Below are 21,950 nucleotides of genomic sequence, written 5' to 3' on the forward strand. Positions count from 1 at the left end.
AAAAAGAAATCTCACTGTGTATTCATGTTACATTTCTTTAGTTTCTCTTCCAGTTCAGATAGGTCTCGGAGATCTGCTCCAATAATGGCGTATCTCTTTGAATCCAGTGTGTGCCCATCTGCAAATGCAAGGAGAGATTGTTTTAACTGAAATTAATCAAGAAGAGCTTGTAATTTCGATGCAAATGGCTTTTTCAAAATTAAAGTAACTCCACTGATTGGGCCAATTAAAAAAATATATGTTCACTGTTTAAATATATATATGTATTTATATCAGGCAAGAAAAACATGAACATTAACCAAAATCACATCTTCCAAAGGTAAGTATGTTTTGGTGACTAATATTCCGGCCATTTTTTCTTTGTGTTTAAGTCATATTCACATCAAAAACACTTTCCTTCTCCACGCACAGACACTCAGAGACTCACACTCGCACACACACCCTGAACAGAAAAAGGAAAATGGGACCACACAAAACCCATTCTGAAAACTGCTTTTCCTACTAAATTAACAACATCTGGAACATAATTCTCTGTAATGACTTCATAACATTCTACTGAGTAGGAAAAAAACACCAAAAACCTTATAAAGCCAATCCCTCGCTAATGGACATGAGGTGTTCCAAGTTTTCTCCATCTTGGATACTGTAACTAGCAACCTTGTATATACATTAATGAAGTACCTGTCCCGTTATTTTCTTTAAATAGATTACTATGAGTGGAATTAAGAGGTAAAGGTTAAGCCTGTTTAAATATTGACACCCACTGAGAGGTAGTTCTCTAAATGTTGCAACCATTTGTGACATGTTTAAAAGAAGACAGTTTATGTACTAAGGTATTTGCAAATACATGAGGACATTTGCTTCAAATACCCCAGAAGCAGGGCATGGACTGGTGGACGTGGTGTTTCTCCAGCTTCAGGAGCCATCAGTCACTCACGGGGCCTGCTGAAGCAGATCAACAGGATCCACCCCGTGAGTCTCAGGAGACCTCTCCACACAGACATGTGCATTTCTAACAAATTTTCAGATAGTGCTGATGCTCAGTCTGGGGAACTACTGGTACAAATGAAGTGACATGGGCAATAAACTTGGGTGACAGGACTATGGAGGTTCGTCCATCTAGTGACAATATATGTGTTTGCTTGAATTTTTTTCAATTTGAAGTTCAAAAAAATTCTCCATAGGGGCTGGGGAGATAGCTCAGTCGGTAGAGTACTTGCCTTGTAAGCACAAGGCCCTGGGTTTGAATCCCCAGCACCCCAAAAAAAAAAAAAAAAAAAAAAAAAAATTCTCCATAGAACAGAATAGCCTGTTTACCACAGACATCACGTGCTCAACTTCGTCAATGGAACAAACCATGGAAAAAGCTGAAACGCCCAACAGCCGTCCGTAACACTGCAATGTTAGGTCTTCTTGGCTCTGAAGCCCTCAGCTGAAAATGCTGGAAGAGGTGAACTAGACCACGTAAGTAGTTTCTCCCTTACTATCTTCAAAAGCCCATTCGGCTGATTCAAATACATCTGACCACACTCCAGAAGCTAAAAGACATACTTCCTAGGAGCCCAACAGATGGCAGGAAAGCACAGCAATAAAAGGCAAGCAGGGAACCCAAAGTCTGCCCCAGGGTGCCACCATGCCTGGATCACAGAAATAATGTCAAGAATATGAGGGCACTTGTCTGCCCTATTATGAAAACAAGCAATTCCCGCGTGCCCGTGTGCCTTCCTGTACATAACACACGTATCAATGATAAGCATGCTTGAAATGAGTCTTTCTATGCCTAGTCAAACAAAAAAACCAAGAACAAAAATACACACCAGAATTTTGAAGCACGCAGTTTCTTTAGCACCTTGTGGCTCAGGGGACATACATCTTACACAGATTAGGATCTAAAGTTAGCACGTAAAGCACAAATGTTTACCATGATTATTCCTATAATTAAGCACAAAGTACAGCAGTCTTGAATGGAGGCTCACCCACTGCCTAGCGATGGCCCAGCCCTGGCTATGGCACATGGGCATTTCATCCAGGAAGCAGGAAACACTGCACCTGCTGACCTGGGTGCCCCTTTAAATGACCCTTAAGTGACAGAATTTGAGGATGACACACAGCACCATCACGACTGAGTCACTCCTAAGCTGTGTAGGAACAGCAGGTCCATTACCTTCCTCAAAGGATGCCTTCCTATTCTACAGGGAACAAACTGTACTGGTGGAGGACAAGGCTAAGAGCAAGTTCCAAAGGAACTTCATTATTCTGGGGTGGGGGAATGTCATTTTTATAAATTTATAAATTAAATTAGTAAGAATTCTTAAGTAATCTTTCGTCCCAGCTACTCAAAAAGCTGAGGCAGGAGGACTGATTGAGCCCAGAAGGCCGAGACTGGCCTGGGCAACAAAGCAGGACTCCTTGCACACACCCCAAATCCTTAAGTGTCCACATTACTCTGAAAGAGGAAACGTGACACATTGTGGTTTTTATCCAGCTCGCAGTCTCCACGTGAGGATCCTCTTCAGAGACGGTCTGCAGCAGCACGGGCTTGGACCTCAGACCCTGGTGGCACATTCTAACGCCACCTGTTCCCAGCCACTTGGCTCTGGCAAGGCTGAGGACCCCTGAGACTACCTTTCTCTTAATCTATTTTGTGCCACTGTCCCGGATGTGGAACACCTATAAAAACTAATATTGAATAGCAAATATTTCACTTAAGGTAATTCTGAAATAATATTTGAATATTTATTACATTCACAGGATTGAAAGTTTGGGATTTGATGGGTTGATGACAAAATAGGAACAATGGCCAGCCTCACACCATTCTGTGCGAGGCCATGTTCAAGTGCCTCAAACAGTATTAAGGTGACAGCTCTGGTTCCCAGACTATGAGCCAAGGTGGCCTGGGGGCGGTGTGACAGTTACACAGGGACAGAGCGGGATATTTTCAGTTCCCGCAGGAAATGCAGAGATACTCATCATTGGTTGAACTTAAGCAAACTCCCTGCTCAAAGTAGAGCGTCAACACTATACTGTCCTGCATCCCTTCCAAAATCCGTCTCTTTGGGGAGCTAAGTTTTCAGATGCTGCTGTGAGTGAAAATCAAGTCCTGTGTGAACATGGAACATGGGGTAGAAGCCACTCTGATTCAGGAAGTCATGAAGAGCCCAGAAGAAGCACACATCTCAATAGTAACTGTGGTTACTTAAGAATGAAATAAAAATAGTATTTGCTTTTCCAATTCATGTCTATTACCTTTTTCAAATGGGTTAAAAGTTGTTAGGACATAAGTACTTAAGATATTTGAACCTAACTAATAAACAGAACTATGCAGATTGTTATTTGGCTTAAGGCATTGTGAAGAAATTACTGAGACACTCAGGGCACTGTGATCCCAGAGAGACGGGGACACTTTGGTCTAACTTGACACCTGGTGCGTAATGGAGGCAAAAACAAGACTCAAATAATTAAATCCAGGCAAGTGCTTGAATGAGCCAAGCTGAGACATTCCATCCAAATGAACCCAGCTAAAATTGAACCACAGACTTAGCAGCAAAATAAATAGCTGTTGTTTCAGGACACATGTTTTGCAGTGGTTTGTTATAGAGCAAAAGTACCTGATACATGCTTTGATTATCTGCCTCATTAAGCTCATGTGCTCTGCAAAAGGCATGAGAAAATTGGAAATTTACACAGTGTAACACAGTCGTTAAACACACACTTGCACTCAGGAACAGTGACTCCACAGTGCTGATGTTATTACACAATTAATGATCTCTTCTATCACCACCAGATATTTCAAGAGCAATGTGTTAATGTGGACTGAATACCACCAATCCCATTCATTTATCTTCAATGACAGACTAGTAATTATTTCTAAAGATTGCAAAGTGCTCTTTTCCACTCATAGGATTTTCCCCAGGACACTTAAGAGAAAAGAAAAAAAAAAAAAAAAAAAAAAAAAACAAGCCAGGTGCTGTGACATACATCAGTCATCTCATCTACTCAGGAAGCTGAGGCAGGAGTTCAAGGCAAGCCTGGGAAACTTAGCAAGAACCCATCTCAAAAGAGCTCAGTGAAGAAGCAAGGCCGGGGGTTCAATCCACAGTACTGGGGAAATTTTTTTTTTAAATTTTTTAAAACTACAGTAAAATGGAGACAGCCCCTTGTAGGTTTCTGGTCCATACAGAAGACTCATCTGTCCATCTGTCTACCCGTCTGACTCTTCCTGAGCTCTCACTACGTGTGGGGCACTGAGCCATTTCTGGGAATACACTAATGAACAAAAAGATCGGTCTCTGCCCCCAGAGACCAGAACAATCCAGCGGAGAAGACTAAGATTGCACAGACACAGTGTGGAGAGTGCTCAGAGCAGAGTGCCATCAGACAGTGGGGAGGTCAGGGGAGTCTGGGGGTCAGGAGGGACCTCTTTAGGTGGCATCTGGGCTGGGAGCCCAGTGAAGAGAAGGAGCCCCTTTAGTAAAGAGAGGAGAAGAGATCCAGGAGGAGGGAAGAGGAAGTGGAAAGGCCTGCAGAAAAGAGCATGCATGGTATATGCAGAGGACAGCAGGAGGGCCCTGTGGCTGGATCACAGCTACTGTGGACAAAAATATACTCAGGAGGCACGCGGAGGCCTGACAGGCCACGTGGATCTCATCCAGTCAGGCATTTAATTAGGGAGGTAGAAGAAACTGTCTTCCTTCTGAAAAATTCATTCCAACTTACTTTCCATACGTGCCCATTTACATTCTTTTAATTTTTTATCCTGCATGTTTTAGTTTAGAAAATGCACCATAAATTCTAAGATGCACATATTTTTACATTTCTGAAATCATGATGCATTCAATAGTGATGATGTGTCAACTTAATTGTTGGCAGTTTTTCTGTCTTATAATAAACAAACAAACAAACCACTATGACAGCCTAGTAGGTTTGATGAAATAGGATAATCCCCCCGCCCTTCAACTCTCTCTCTTTGGTGCTGGAAATCAAACCCAGGGCCTCACTAATGCTGGGCAAGTGCTGGACCACTGAGTTAAACTCCCAGCTCCAAAATAACAATAATTTTTCAACAAAATTTCTGCAACTTTTTTTTAGCATCTGCCACTTTCCCCAAATTTCCATTCACATTCTTATTTCATTGTTATTCAAATTCTCTTTGGAGAATGATGGCAAGATCAAAAAGTATACACAGCTGGACTAAAATCTTCATCTGCATGAGACCCAAACACAAAGTTAAAAGACAAGTAAAATGCTGAAAACAAAAATTCACACACACACACACAGAAAGCTTGCAGGGTCTGGGGGCACACACCTATAATCCCAGCAAGTAGGTAGGCTGGGGCAGGATGGCGATTTCAAAGCCAGCCTCAGCAACTTAGCAAGGCCCTAGGTATTTAAGCAAGATTCTGTCTCAAAATCAAAAAGGGCTGGGGATGTAACTCAATGATTAAGCAACTTTGGGTTCAATCCCCAGTACAAAAAAAAAAAAAAAAGGTTCACAAGGGACCTTTCTTAAAGAATACATCCATATATTATAAATGGTTCCTCCAAATTAAGAAGAAATAGAAATAATGCAACTAAAAAAAAAAAAAAAAAAAAAGACAAAGGAAATGAAACAAAAATTTACAAAAAATAAAAAAGTTTCAAAGATCAATAAAACTAGGGAAAGCCACTGGGGACCAAAATGGAGCAAACTGTATTATATGCATGTATGAATATGAGAAAATGAATAACCATTATGTATAATTATAATGCACCAATAAAGACATTTTTTTAAATAACCAGGGAAAGATAATCCATTTCACTACCATTCAAAATTATAAACATTTTAAAAATAATAGGGCAACATTCCAGTCTATCTGGTAAAAACTTTCAGAATGAACAAATCCAGTATGGGTAACAGAAAGAGAATCCTCACCAATTCTACTGAGAATATAAAGTCATAAAAAAGAGGCTGGAAAAGCAGGGCAGCCACAGCTATCAGAACTCATAATGTGCAATTCTTTGAACTAGCAATTCCTGAAAATATGCACATATACATATATATTTGCTACAACACAGTTTAATGTAAAAACATAAAAAAGGCAACAACCTAAATGACCATCAGTAGGAAACAGATTAAATATGATGAAATTTTCCATGCAAACAAGTACCATAAAGCCATTAAAAATAATGATGCAAATCTATAAAGTCTGACATAAAAAGACAATTGTGATTTACAAGGACATAAAAAGAGCAAGTTACAAAACTGTGTATAAATTATTCACTGTTTATTAAAATTACATTTACATATAGAAGCAGAGACTCATTCAACAAATACACATTGAGCTACAATATATATTTATTCAATGTGTATATACATTCATTCAACAAAAATGTACTGAACCTTCTGTGCACCAGGTGCGGTGCGGAGGGTACTTATGCACGCATTTGTTCACCTTCCTCTAGGTAGAGGTAACCACTGCACATCTGTGGGCAGAAAACACTCGAGTACTGGTTATCTTGGGGTCTTTGCTTTCTACATCAGGTATCTCCACCTTGTTTAATCAAAGATAATGTAAAGTACTAGATCCTTCATTACAGACCACAAAGCTAACATAAATGTTAACCGAGTACAGAAAACCATAACACGGGGCTGGGTATATAGCTCAGTTGGTGGAGTGTTTGCCTCATAAGCACAAGACCCTGGGTTCAAATCCCTAGCACCACAAAAAAAAAAAAAAAAAAAAAAAAAACTACAACAGCAGAGGTGGGAGGAAGCACAGAGTCCAGGAAATGGCAAACTTGAATAGGTGCTACTGATAATTTGTAGGGGAAGCAAAGGCTGGGAAGATATTTTCTGTGCAAACTTTCCTGGGACTCCAGTCACAAGGATGCTCATGGTCGTGCGTAAATGGAGGTTTACCCAGTTCCCTGATGTTTATTTACCGTGTTATCTGTGTTGACCATCCAAGAAGGCCTTTTCTCTGAGCAAATTTTCTGACCCGAATGACTATGAAACCCCTTCAACTTCTCTGTCAGACACAAATTGAACACAATGAAAGATTCTGGTAAGAAAGATTTTTTAAATCACAATTTGGAAGGCTCAGAAATGAGAAAAGTGTTGTTAGAAACATGTGTAATTAAATGCCAGGTAGAAATACAGACTGCAGGAGCCAAGCAGATGATATAAATGAGTGACACAGGTCAAGACAACGGAGACAGGTGGGAACAGAGGGCAGCAGGCAGGTCACCTCTAAATGGGGCAGCTGCTACGAATTATTGCCAACTAGGGATTGGGGTCTAATGTAGCTACATCTTGATTTTTCCGAGAAAAACTAAAAAAAAATCATGATTTTCATTGAAAGGCTGAGTCAGGAAGATCACAAGTTCAAAGTCAGCCTCTGCAACTTAGCAACTCAGCAAGATCCTGTTTCTAAATTTAAAATATTTAAAAATGGCTAGGGATGTGGCTCAGTGTTTAAGCACTCCTGGATTCAATCCCCAGTAACCGCCCCCCAAAAGAAAAGATTTTCATGAGAAATCTATTTTTGAACCATTAGCAACTAATTAAAATTAATAAAAGATTTAGGATTGAAGACCCAAGGACATCTAAAAAGAGTCATACGGAACCTTGTTTTGATTTCATCACGGCAACCATGATATAAGAGCAAATGTTATCAGCAAAGGTATTCATTGCATGACACAACTCACACTGTCTTTTAAAAGAAAAAGGGGAGGGGTGTGAAGCAAAAATATTTATACGATCCAGACTGCTACAGTTAAGGATACTTGCCCATCTGAAGCATGTCCTCCGAATGTAATTCTATGATGGGTTTAGACAGGAGAGGCTTGTTTCTATGGGTAAATGGGAAAGAGAAAAAAAAATGAGTCCAACCGTACACCAATTTATTCATGAGCTCATTTACTGCCAAAATGCAGATACCCACTGTGGGAATGGAAAATGCAGACCAAGTATCCCTTATCCAAAAAGCTGGAAACCAGAAGTTTTAAAGAGTCAAGATTTCTTTCAAATTTTGGAATATTTGCCTAGCCTTAACTGGCAAATTACTTTATTAATCTGATATGATGCTTAAAAAGTTTCAGATTTTGGAACATTCAGGATTTCAGATTTTCTGATTATATAGGTTCAACCTGTATAGACTGCTACTATTCAAAGCAAGAGCCACTCCTAAGAGCTTTAGTTACATTTGACCCTGCGCAAATACAGTAAAAAATTCAGCAGACACAGGTTTCAGGTTAGATCAGCCAAGTGTTATGCTCTATATCTGATGTCCAAATCACACAGTGATCATTAAGTAATCCAAGGCAGAAATAGCTAAAGGTAGGCCAACAAGAATTGCCTAAATGTTCCAGTGTTTGGACCTTCTCTAGTTTCTTGTTTATTCTCAAAAAATTTGCAATAGCTATTCTTTATCACAGAATTAAATTCTTTTTTCTTCTTTTTTGGTATCAGAGATTGAACCCAGGGGCACTTAATCACTGAGCCACATCCCCAGCCCTCTTTTGTAGTACATTTAGAGACAGGGCCTTGCTGAGTTGCTTAGGGCCTTGCTAACTTGGTGAAGCTGGTTTTGAACTCCCTCCTACATCATTGGGATTATGAGCATGTGCCACCACATCTGGTAAGAACTGACAACTTCTATGTGATTAACTCCCTTATCCCAGAAAATACAAGAAATCAGACACCAGAGAGTCAAATTCATTTATCCTAAACCAAATCCTAATCCATTTTTCTTCCCAGAAAGCCATCTCTAAGCTTAACACAGTAAGCCAACGTACCTGTTTCACTATAGAATTCTAACTAGCTTAGTAGTACTAAGCGGGTCCAAGTGCACCAGAATTGCCAACATTTAAAAAGCATATCTAAGGGCTAGGGATATAGCTCAGTTGGTAGAGTACTTGCCTCATAAGCATGAGGCCCTGGGTTCAAATCCCCAGCACCACAAAAAAAAAAAGAAGCATATTTAATATAAAATGTAATTTTATACTAGAAAAAATAAAAAGCATTTTCATAATACAGATTAGAAAAAAATAAAGCTTGAGACATTTCCCAATCAGCAGGGATTAGACATGTCTAAAGGACTAGCTGAAACTTATGTCTTTAATAAACCTTTTAATATAAGAATCAGAATTTTATTTAAGTTACTAATCTAAAGAGGAATGAGTGGCAAGTGTCGTAAAAACTATAAGCCCTGACAGTGGGCTTCAAATCAGGGTTTAGATCCCAGCTCCACCCCTTCCTAGTCAGGACCTGGGGCAAATGAACTTCTCTGAGCTCATGATTATTCCTGCCAAAAGGCGATGGGAAGAGCGCTTAACTCATGAGTCTGCTGTGCACACTGAACGAGACAACCCAGGTGAAGCACTGAATGTGGATCCAGCACAGAAAGCTCTCAGTGAAGATCAGCAGACCTGTCATCTACGACACTTGAATACTGAACTCAGAGGGTCACCACGCCTCACACATACTCATTCGTGCAGAGAACAACAAAACTGTAGAGCTCCTCTGGTCAGGTAGCTTTCTACGCCAAAGACAGAAAAAACTCTCAGATCATCAACTATGATGGGTCACTTTCACAGAAATCACATTAATGGACAGAAGAGTCAGAGAGAAGGTGCAATCCTTGCTTAAGTCTACACGATGCGCAGGGACAAGGATCTCAGAGCAGGAGAGTGAGTGGGAAGGAGGTCAAAGGAGGCAGCAACCTGAAAGGAGTCCCTGGCATTCAAACCTCCTGTCTACCAAGAGGTGGGCCTCTCTTCCACTGTTTTTTTCATCCAACAAACCATACTTACTTGATGTTGTGCAGCTTTCTCGTGACTATCATTGGAAAGTCAACTTCAAAATATTTACTTGGGAGAAGATCTTCATCCTGGGGAAAAGCACACAAAATCATTTCTTCACTCGCCCCTCACTGATCACTTGCCATGTGCCAAGCCCTAGGTGCTGAAGAGTGACACAGCTGTTTGAGGGTCTCAAGTCAGGGGCTCCTATGGTCAGAAATATATTTTTCTAATTATTTTGGTCTCAACAAGCGGAGTGGATGTGAGGGAAGGAAGAATGGACAAAGGAAACACTAGGCGGCTTCTGTAGCAGTCCACGTAAGAGGTCTAGGGAGCCTGCCCGAGAGGGGGCATCTACGGAGGGGGCAGGGGGGTTTCAAAGTGCCTGGGAGGTAGGACAGACACAGTGTTCTTCTAAAAGCAGCTTGAGACAAACTACAAAGCATCAGGAAACCAATGTGACCAGCATTTCTTGGATGAAAGAGAATGAAATAGTTACTATAATAAGGTGCTACGTGCAGTGAGGGTATTATTTTGAAGCTGATCTTTGGGTTCTGTGTTGTGTCGTGTTACATGACGTGCACTGAAGAGGTGGAGAACAGGCACCCCGGAGCCGGGCCGGGACTGGAATCCCAGCTCCACCTCTTAGTTGTGGTGAGGTCTGGGAACTCCCTGAACTCCCTAAGCCAAGAGGTCCTCCTTTAAAAAGTAGAGACGATGACTGACCTTGGGATTGTGAGGCTTAACGAGGCAATCGGGGCCCTGGGAAGATGGCCTGGCCTCAGTAAACACCGTATCTGTGCCTTTATCACTTACAGACACAGCTGCATAGACCTGGGTCCTGGCTCAGATGCATTTCTCACTGTGGGCCACAGTCAGACAAGTGTGACAGACACACACAGCCCTGCTTCCCCTCTGCCTTTCCTAGCACGTAGGTGGCTGTACGCCCCATCGGGTGAGCCACGGCACCCCAGCCTCCTCTCCAGCCTCCGCTGGTTACTAACTCACTCAGCCCTGCTGACTTCTCAGACCACCCACTCTCCTCAGCCCTGTCCCCTCTTGCCAGACCCTACAGCACCCCTTCCTGGTCTCCTGTCCCTCCTGCGGTTCTTCACACCTCTAAGGCTTGAAAAGAAACGAGGTCCAGACACTCCCCGTGTGCTCGTGCCACATCCTGCTTCCCATCCTCATTACATCCCAGAAATACAGACTCCCCACAGTTTTAAAAGAATGAAAAAGAAAACCGCTGACATCCTGAACCTGGCAACGGCTCCATGGTAAGACGTGATGAAGGAGCGGAGAGTCCCGACCTGAGTGACAGGAGAACCACTGATGGGGCAGCAACAAGAGGAGGAGACCAGGTTCTGAGGAGCAGACCAATGCTGGGGCTGGCACGCCAGGAGAGCAGGATGGGGAAGAAGTCCCAGCAGGCACTTCCGAGGAGGAAAGCGCCCCGCAGAGCAAACGTGAGGCTGACATCCAGTCCGTCCACCCACTCCAGACGGTCCTCGGCTGAAATCCCAGGCGATCTAGCCGGGGCTTATTGCCTTAAGAAGACATTCATTGATACATCCTAGGAGACTTGGGCTGGCGAATCTCAGCTGTCCACACGTAAGAGTCAAGCACACCCCTGTGGCCCGAAGAGTTGGGCCTTGAAGATATCTGGAGGACGTGTGTAGTGGGGCTAGAGAAGCGACTCTTGCTAAGAAACTATACGAGACTGTGTAGGGTTTTTTCTTGGGGCTGGGGGTGTAGTTCAGCAGTAAACACATGCTTAGCACTTGTGAGGCCCTGGCTCAGTGTCTGGCAGGCAAGAGGCCATGGGTTCCATCCCCAGCACCACGGAGAACAAATTTTTACTCACAGGGTACTAAAAGTTAAGAGTCATCTGATTCCAGCAGATGATGAGAACAATGAAAATCAAATGCTGCGTGGCCAGCAGAGTGTCCTCCACCTCTTACGGAACAGCATCCTTATTCAGGAGCTGGCCCTGGCACTGACTCACCTGAGACTTCTGAATGAGAGGCCACTGCAGAAGGAGCATTTCCAAACAATACACAGGCACTTTTAGGAGATCACTTCCTTCTTGATTTTGACAGAGGAGAAAAATGGCTGTGCCAAGTGATGTCCCAATTTTGCCTCTGTGATTCTCTATGCCTTTGACATTCCTCACCCAAAAGCCTGTATGTCACGAGTTGGTATGGAAGACACCTGAGACCCAGTAACACTACCAGAGAACAGCTGGCAACAGAGCACCACTCACACAAAGGGCATCCAACATGGCTGGCACCTCACAGACTGCCAAAACTGACACTGCTTCCCCTACATAGTTGGTCCTTTGTGTGGCAACAGTATTCAAAAGACATCAAGAAGCTGAGGCACCTTATTCTGTTTGTGGTAATACTAGCATACCTACAGATAGGAATCTTCCACCATACACCAGTCCTGGTCCCCTGAGATGATATGGAAGGAGCTCAGGTAGTAGTGGCCCTGAGAGCCCAGGACTCACTGCTAAACCTCTGCAGGTACACGGGCACCATCCCAGATGGAGGAAGAGACACTAGGAACATGGATAAGAGTTCCCTATATTTTCATGGAAACATATATCTCTAAAACAGAGATTGGCAAACTTTTTCTGCAAAGAGCCAGAAAATAAATATTTTAGCCTTTGCAAGCCAGATGGTTTGTGTGATAAATAATCAACTCTGCTGTCATCGTTGTCATACGGCTGCTAAAGCACAATATGCAAACAAATGGAAGTAACTGGGTTCCAATAAAACTTTACTTACAAACACAGGTGGTGAGCCAGATTTGTCCGTGGCCTGGAGTTCGCAACTTCTGCTCTAAAAGAGCAAACAAGGGAAATACCTATACGTAATAAAAAAGAATCCTGCCCACCCCCAAATGCTTCAGGCCAATATAATTATCAACAAAAGTGTTAAGTGTCTACAAAGGACTTTCAGATATTCTGTGATTCTCCTTCCTCACTCCTGAGAGATACATCTTTTCTTGGTAGAGGTACATTAACCTCACTGTACTTTGCTCAAAAGTAAAAATCTCAGATTAATTATTAACCCATCTACGAGATGGGGTAAAAAATCAGTTATGGGACGAAGGGGTCTTAGGCCCAGTGGCGAGACTTCTCCAGTGACTTCTAACAACACTGACACTGCATATCCTCTTCCACAGTATTTGCTCCAGTCCCTTACACCACAGCACGGTGCACTGCATTACGAAGACTCCACAGACCTACAGAAGAGGGGTGGCACCAAAGAGAACCCCCTGAGCAACCACAGGGGCTCTACGGGAAGAGGAAAGCATTTGGGATTTGAAGAGCTGATTCTGACGTGTTCCCAGTCCAACGCCCTGGCTGTAGGATCCTGGAAGACACACCCTCCCACAGCCCCATTTCTGCCATCTTTGAAGACCCCCCTCACAAAGCTCTCATGCTAACTCACGAGGTCATGTATGTAAAAGCATTTCATGAACGTTAGTTATCTTATCTAAAAGAACAGAGGCAAACGATGTACTCAAGACCATGCTGAGGACACGGGTTTCTCACGTAAGAGAAAGGCTGGAAGCTCTGAGGACCAGACCTTATCAGGTGAGCTATTAGGGACTAGCTTTGCAGGTTGGGTTATGTCCATACACTCTAATTTGCCTTGGTCTGACCTGCTAGAAATGCACGTACTCGTTATTGCCACACGACCAACCTCACAGAAGAACCATGAAAAAGCTGAAAAAACTACAAAAAGGAAATGCAACCAGAAAAGGTTTAGCTATAAACTATAGGGAAAAGGCCTAGCAGTAAAAATCAAATCCTAGAGTCAAAAGAGCAGCATGCTAGTCCTGGCCTTGCCGCTACCTAGAATCAGGTTTCCCTCCTTGTGAGTGTGTGTAATCACACCGCCCTCAACTTCTCTGTCATGGGATCCAATCAGAGAACCACTACAAAAGGCCTGTGCATCACACTATCTCCCCAGCCTTACAAATCTCCAAATTTTACCCAGGATGCCAGCACGTGGATCCTAGTTATTGTAAAGATCACAAATGCACGTGCTCTTTGTCTAGTAATCCTGACAGAATTCTCCCTCCTGATGTACACCCACATGTATAGGGGATACACAGGGGCTTTTATTCCAATCCCACTTGTAACAATAGCAATTAGAATCGACCTGATTTCAGTAGGGCCCTGGTGAGAGGAAACCTGAGACTGACGGTGGTTGTGGGGAGCACGTGGGCAGGGGGACAGGGGCGGGACACAGGCTTCACTGCATACCTCATATGCTTTTTAAATTCTGGACAAGGTAAATGTCTCCAAAAAATTAAACTGAAACAACTGGGCAGGTGGGAGGGGAATTTTAACTTACCTTTAGTTTCCAGAAGGTGGTATCCATCCCAGCCCCAAGATTCAGAATCTGACAATGACATTCTGTCTTCCGGAGAAAAGCCTTCAGAAGCTGACTGACACCATGGACTCGAGCAAAATACCCTTCGAGAGTGGCAGAGAAACAAGCCATCACCCAGAAATTATCCTTACAGACCCCACCGCACCAGAACCAGGCACCACCAGGGCTCCCCGTCTCTGCAACCTTTGTTAGGAAACCTGCCTTGAGACCCTGAGAGAGATGCCAAGGAAAAGAGCACACCCTTGTTCTCAGGAGCCACTGCTTTTAAAATCTGGTTTTCATTCGTTTATTTTGCTTTTGCAATATTGGAAATTGAACCTAGGGGCACTCTACCCCAAAGAACTATATCTCCAACCCTTTTTAAATTTTTAGTTTTTTTAATTTTTATTTTGAGACAAGGGCTTGCTTAATTACCCAGGCTGGCCTTGAGCTTGTAATCCTCCTGCCTCAGTCTCCCAGGTAGCTAGGATTATAGAATGTGCCACATACCCTGCTTCTTTGCATTTCTTATAGACTCTACCCAAAGGATTTCTCTCTGGGGTCCAAGATTCCCTGCACACAGGAAAATTATGGTCATTCAGCTGATTTCTTAATGGACCTGAGGATAAATCATGCATCTGCCTCAAGGCCTTGGATTCCCTTCATGAAAATTTCTTACAAAGCCAAATAATGTCACTAACCAACACTATCATAAAGAAATAGAAAGTAATCCCTCACATGAATGAGCAAACAGTTCATGGTAAAAGATACATAAATGGGTTTTTAAACAGGAAAATGACACTCAACCTCACCTACAAATACAGTTTCACAGTACAGTGTGTTGATGAGGAAGCTGGGGAACGAGACCTTTCATATTCTGTTGAAGGAGTGCGCACCAGAACTTGTTTAAGTACGCATCCCTAAAACCTCGGCCTCCTGCGAGATGAGCAGATGGGAGGGAGGGGGATGGTACTTGCCTCTGTTAATTTCAGGGGCCTTCCTCTCTTTAGTCAGCCTCACAAGGTGCTGGATATAGGGATCATGCCAGTAGCCAATGCTGACTGCAAACCTGGAAGGGTCAAAGAGTAGGCAGTGAGTGGAGGTTGGCAGGTAAAGGCCCAGTTCCAATGCCAAGTTCCCAGGAAGCAGATCCCCGGTCCAGAGGAAAACTGTACCACAAAAGGTCAATAAATGCACATGTAGTGAGTGCCCCATTACACCTTTAAAGAGAATCATCCATCCATGTTCACAACACTGTCCATCACGGCTCCCCCATGGTCGTTTCTCTCCTTCCCTAGGACTCCAAAGAGCAAATAACCTCATTCATACTTCAGAGAACACTGTTACGATCTGTTTACTCAGTGAACTAACCAGCAGGAGCTAATCAGACAGCTGTACCAAACCAAACATTCTGTGCCCAGAAGACCCTAAAATACTGGTGAACATCAGTAACTGCTACCTAAGCATTCCTCCCAACTCTGTATCAAGTGCTAGTAATGACACTTCCTTAGAGATCAATGTGGGGAAACCAGGAATAAATAAAACAACTAAGACTCAGAAAACATGACAATAGTCTAAATTCTACACTACAAGGAGTAGCGCCTGCGTTCCAAGTTTCAGTACTCCAAGCCTAGAAGCTAAAGCCTTGATTATCACTCTGGACACCTTCTGGCAACCATGACAGTCAGCTTTAGGACAGCTGAGAAGTCACAACGAGAAGAACCTGGATCTCAAGGCCACCCTAAACTCTCTGTGGAACTGCAGCCTGCTCTGCTCTCAATTACAGTTTGTGTGATAATAAGTGTCTTTACCATGTAGGCAATTTGAGCCGGGCCTGTTAGTTGCAGCCTAAAACATCCTAACTGACACCCTTAACCATACCTCTATTTCCATGTTCCTCCATAACTAGGCTGAAACTTAAGCGTGTGTGTGCGTGTGTGTGTTGTGTCCCAGGTGGATTCTAGCTCCGAAGCAGATGCTGCATTGTCTCTTTTCTTCGTATCTACCATAGAGGCCTACTCCTACCTTGCTACAGTAGGTGCCCTATTCTGTACAAACCTGTCTCCCACAGTCTCTCTCACCTGTTTGCACATCCACATACCCACAAGGGGAGCACAGGGGTTCAGCTGGTCAACACAGCAACTCAATACACAAACGTGCAAAACACTCACTGACAGGTAGGATTTGGCAATCCAAACTGCCCAAAGGAGAACAGCATTCTTGCAAAGTTTTATAACAGTAAACTTTCTCAGTTATTTAAAGTAATTTGGTTTTGGAACAATTGGGTCCCATTATCATAAAATTTGTGTGCAGTCCTGTTTTAAAAAAAATGAATGAAAGTAGAGTAAAATAAAAAATATCAGCATGCACTAGACATAGTAAGGGTTAAGACTGATGGAAGTTTTGTTCCCAGCACAAATTGAAGGTCTAGGTGCAATGAAAAACATGCTTTCCCACCGTTAGCACCGATTTCAAAGGGGTCTTCCAGTGCCATCTAGTGGAAAGAGCCATATCTGCAGTTGAGGCAACAATGGTTCTTTCCAACCCTAAACTAACACTGTGAGGAGTGTTCTCAACTGTGCCTTCAGCTGAGAGGAAGAGATAGGGAAGAGGAATTTAGAAAGCATCTGACAGTGCTGCGCAGTGACGCATCTCTGAATCCCAGAGACAGGAGGCCAAGGCAGGAGGATCGCAAGTTCAAGGCCAGCCTGAACTTTTTATTTTGGGACCCTGTCTCAAAAAAACAAAAAGAACTGGGGGTGTAGCTCAGTGAAAAAGTGTCCCTGGGTTCAATCCCCAGTATCCCCCCCAAAAAAAACCTCAATGCTGATAATCCAAGAAAATGCAAAAGGAAAGCAAAACCAGTAATATTTCCTCTAACAAACTGGCAGCAAAACTATTTTCTAAAAGCCCCTGGTTTTGTAGGAGCAGGAGGAAGAGGGCGCTCAAGCACTGCTGCTGGAAACCTGGGCTAAACAACTGGGCTGCAAGGCGCTGTGGCAACAGGCTTACCCGGGCCGCGGCCTACCATTCCACTTCAGTTCTCCTAAGCAAGTACCAGCAAGGGGCACAAGGACCTTCCCAAGGAACACTGGAATACGAAATTGTAAATATCACTGAACAAAGCAGACTACAAAATTATACGTAGAGGATGTTTCTAATATTTTTAGAAAAACATATGCAGTCATCTATACTACATATAACACACACACAAGACTGTATGTAAACGCATGCACAGTTACAGACCCACACACACACAGGACCGCCCAGACTAAACACCACTCACACCATCCAGGACACTGCACATCTAATTCTGCCCCTCCGATTCCACTGCACTCCACAAAACCCAGACGGTTTTGTTCCGTGCTTCTATATATCCTGACTTCCTGTTTAAAACTCTGTTTTAAAGAATCAAAACTGTCAGATCTGGAAAAAATGTCAACATCTTCCAGGCTTTATTCAATCGGCCACTGCTTTCAATTTCCAGAGTCCCTACCACTTGCTCCATGTGGTCTTTAACTCCCCACTGCCTTGCTTAACATCCGGGGCTCACTTGCTCCAAGCACTTTCTTCTAATGCAAAAGTAATAAATTCCTACCTATTGAAATGTAAAATGCCTGGCTGTGCTCCACCTGAAATCATTTCACATTCCTCCCGTGAGAAACACCAACCCATTCACTCAAGAAGCATTTACAGGCGGTGTCCCATTTGCATGAGTGTCAACACAACAATGGGTCCTTCATCAGAGAGGTGTGAAATCCCTTCCAGCAGGCTGGGGAAGGGAAGGGGCCCTCCCTGCTTTCCCTGCCCGAGTATGAAGGCTGGCACCTCACCTAAGGCTTAGGACAAGCCAGGCATTATTCCAAACGCCTGACAAACATGAACACGTATCACCTTGGAAAAGCCCTACCAGGAGGAGGAGGAGAATGGATGCTTTACAAACAGAAAGTCAGGCAGTTGCCTCAAGCTGCGGAACTTCTACAACATAGGGAACAGAATTCTACTGCTTTTCAAACCTTCTTACCCACCTGGACTTAGATCTCCCACATCCTCACTTCCCGTTTCCCTCCTAACACTTTGGTTGCTTAAATTGTGTGTGTGTGTCTACAAAATTCAACTGGCTAGTCTCAGCATTAAAATTTCAAGATTGGGGTTTTTAACAGCATACTGTTGTGGTCTTTTAAGACATTGTACCACCTCCAACTTGAATTTTATTGCTATTCTTTCAGTTCTTTTGGTTTCATCTTTAGTTTCTATTTCCTGACGGTTTTATTCTTGGACTGTAAATGGAAAGCAGGAATCAAAATCTTAAGGGCAACAGACTACACCTAGACAGAGCTTGCATGTGTTGCCCTTCCTATGAGGTCTTAAACCACCTAAAGAAATGGCCCTGAGTAAGAAGACTCACAGTCAACTATTACTTCCCCCCCAAAAATGCTACCTATTTTGCCTTCTGGTTTCATCTACTATATAATTATTTTACACAAATTAATATGATCTAAAATTTACTGTCCCTTCTCACATTTATGTGGAAGCTTAAAAAAGTGATATCAGAGAAGTAGAGTGAAGAATACAACTTACCACACCCAGGAAGGGTGTGGGCAGAATGGATAGAGGATGGTTAATAGGTACAGGGGTGCAGGTGGAGAGAAGGAACAGGTTTAATGTTCTACAGGCAACAGGATGACAACAGTTGACCACAACTAATTTACTTTTTCAAAATTGCAAGCAGACAGGATTTTGAATGTTCCCAATACAAAAAAATAAACGTATGACATGCCAACTACACTGATCAGACCATTACACATTTTATCATGTATTGAAATGTCATACTATATACCCTGTAAGTATGTACAACTACTACGTGTCAATTAAAAATAATAGCCAGGTGCAGTGGCCCATGCCTGTAATCACAGCGACTCAGGACACTGAGGCAGGAGGATCTCAAGTTCAAAGCCAGGCTCAGCAAAAAGTAAGGCACTAAGCAACTCAGTGAGAACCTGTCTCTAAATAAAATACAAAACAGGGCTGGGAGTGTTGCTCAGTGGTTGAGTGTCCCTGAGTTCAATCCCTGGTACCAATAATAATAATAATAATAACAATAAAATCTACTTTCTCTGTTACTGAGCAAAGCATAAATGGAAAACGAACCAACATTCACAAGAGGGTGAAATGATCAAGGGGATCTAGTTAGAAAGTTCCCTGGGTACAACTTCCCATCTCTAACCTTACAAAACAATAGGCAATATGTAATATAATAATAAGATGTCCTGGATTTAAATAATGCTAAACTACTTTAGGGGAAAAAACGATTTAAGAACATACATCGTGAATATTGTTTGCCTATTCATTTTCTTAAAGTATCTGTCTTTCCCTTTATAGTTAGTGCTTTTGGCACTCTGTCTATGAAACATTTGGTCTTCCAAGGTTGCAAAGATCTTTCTCCTTTTCATACGGAAGCTCTACGGTTCTAGCTCTGATGAACAGGTTTATAATGCATCCTCCAGTCATCCTTCTGGAATGAGCAGGGTTGACACTTTTTCCCCCACTTGGATATCCAGATGATCCAGAATTACTAGATCAAGAGACTTTCCTTTTCCCAATGAATTGACTTACTCACTCCAGGCAAAAATCAACTGGTAGTACATATGTGGGTTATTTCTGAATTCTCCATTCCATTTCACTGATCAATTCATCTACCCTTATGCTAATGCCACCTATTTTGATTACTGTAGTTTTACAGTAAATCTTAAAATTAAATAGTGTCAAAAATTAAACAGTGTAAGTTCTCCAACTCTGTTCTTTTGAAGTTTTTTTTTGTTTGTTTATTTTTGCAGAGTGAGGAAGGGTAGGGAACACTAGTCTAGATCCTCTATTCTATATGCATTTGCTAATTTCTTCAAAAAAGATGGATAGTATTTTGATTGGGACTTCACTGTATACATTAATTTGAATAGAATAAAAACCTTAAGGTGTTTATATCACATCTTCTAATGTATAAGCAAAGTATATCTCACATTTAAGTCCCTAATCTCTCAGTAATAGTTTATAGTTGTCTGGGAAAAGGTGTTTTCTGTCTTTCACTAAATTTACTCCGTTTGTCTTTTATGCTATTGTAAATCATATTTTAAAATTTTACCTTCCTATACATGTATGTATAATACATCCATCAAAAGGTTCCTATCTAGAATATATAATAAATTGGCAAAAGATTTGAATAGACAATACATAAAATATATCACAATGGCCAATAAGTACATGAAAAATGAGTCACCAGGGAAATGTCATTTTGAGCCATAATGAGATGCTATCGGGCACCTCTAGGCAATACCCATGTTAACAAGATAGAGAGCAACTGGAGTTTCGAGACATTGCTGGTGGAAATGTAAACTGATAAGCCACTTTAGAAATTAGTTTGGCAGTTAAGTATCAACCCACCCTATGATTAAGCAATTCTACTCCTAGCAAGGAGAATCCAGAGAACTGAAGAGTCTTACACAAGAATGTTCACAGCCTCTTTACAATGGCCACACTGGACACAGTGCGAATGTCCGTTAACAAGTGAATGCATGAAAAAATGACACACCAGGAAAAAGATACAAATGACTTTATGCTGACAAAGATTCTCTCCTGGACCCTACTCTAGCCAGGCTTCTCTGCGTCTTCTTCCTGACAGGCTTCAGCTTTGGTCTACAAAGATCTGAACCAGCACTAACTTAGCTTCTCACAACTCAAGGCCCCATCCTAGGATGACCCCATCAACCCTTCAAGTACCTGCCTGAGTAAACTCAAGGCTGCCAAAGACCTGGCTGTTTGTCCTGGCCAACACCTGAAGACCAGGGTCTGGCGGTGGCCTCCATGGGAGGCAGGAGCCTTACTTCCAAAAGCACCAGTTTAACAAAGCCAGCTGGGTGTCCATGCACCGACCTGGCCTTCTCGCTTTTTGTAATTTTTCACCTCCTGAATCCTACTGAGCCCCTGCTCACCTCCCTACCTCCATTTTCCCCTAAAACGACCAGGCACATCTCTTCAAACTCATGTTCAGTTAGTTCAGTTCATACTGGCTTGAACTGAACTGAACTCCAAAAGTTATTTCTGATTAAAATCTCCCAACAACACTTTATTATCTGGCTTTCTTTTTCTTTGACAACACACAACATGGATAAACCTCAAGGAATGTGTTGAGTTAAAACATACACACAACACACAAAAAAACCAAAAAACAATATGTCCTACACAAGTCCATGTATATAATATTCAAGAATAGGCAAATCTAATCTAAAGTAGCCAAAACCAGAAAATGGTTGGTAGGCTGGTAGGAGACTTACTAAAAAGAGATATGAGAGAACATTCTGGAGTTTCAGCAACACGTTATGTCTTGCTTTGAGTGGGTACACAGATATAATTACATCACTTATCAAAACGAACCATGAAGATTTAAGCATTTTATTATATGTAAATTATTTCCCTTTCTTCCCCTCCTTTCCCACTGCATTTTCCCTCCTCCTCTTCCTCCCTTCCTCTTTCTCTCCCTCCTTCAAAAGTACCTGGGGAAATTCTGGGGGATGTAGGGGGAGGATGAAGTCAACCTTTTCATGTTATGCCTGGTGATATTATAAGAAAATACTTGAGATTGAATAGTTTATAAACAACAGAAATTTATTTCCCTGTAGATCTAGAGGCTGGGCTGTTCAAGACCAACGTCTGGTATCTGGTATGGGTCTTCTTGCTGCATCCACACGTGGAGGGAAGGGGAAGAGGGAGCAAACCCCTCTGGTCAGC

General features: G+C 42.4%; 1 protein-coding gene across 2 annotated transcripts in view; it reads right to left on the reverse strand.

Annotated features, from left to right (window-relative positions):
* Lcmt1 (leucine carboxyl methyltransferase 1) overlaps positions 1 to 21,950 on the reverse strand; it is a 46,956-nt gene that overhangs the window by 13,266 nt on the left and 11,740 nt on the right. The window contains exons 2-7 of one of the 2 annotated variants that reach the window (XM_047533889.1): positions 15,146 to 15,237; positions 14,151 to 14,272; positions 12,570 to 12,623; positions 9,793 to 9,869; positions 7,769 to 7,830; positions 16 to 118 (exon numbers count right to left, since the gene is read on the reverse strand). In XM_047533889.1, coding sequence (XP_047389845.1) covers positions 16 to 118; positions 7,769 to 7,830; positions 9,793 to 9,869; positions 12,570 to 12,623; positions 14,151 to 14,272; positions 15,146 to 15,237 — 510 coding nt within the window. The remainder of the gene's footprint in view (positions 1 to 15; positions 119 to 7,768; positions 7,831 to 9,792; positions 9,870 to 12,569; positions 12,624 to 14,150; positions 14,273 to 15,145; positions 15,238 to 21,950) is intronic. The other variant, XM_047533890.1, reaches the window with a different exon arrangement.

Source organism: Sciurus carolinensis, chromosome 18 (assembly GCF_902686445.1).
Source record: "Sciurus carolinensis chromosome 18, mSciCar1.2, whole genome shotgun sequence".
Lineage (NCBI taxonomy): Eukaryota > Metazoa > Chordata > Mammalia > Rodentia > Sciuridae > Sciurus > Sciurus carolinensis.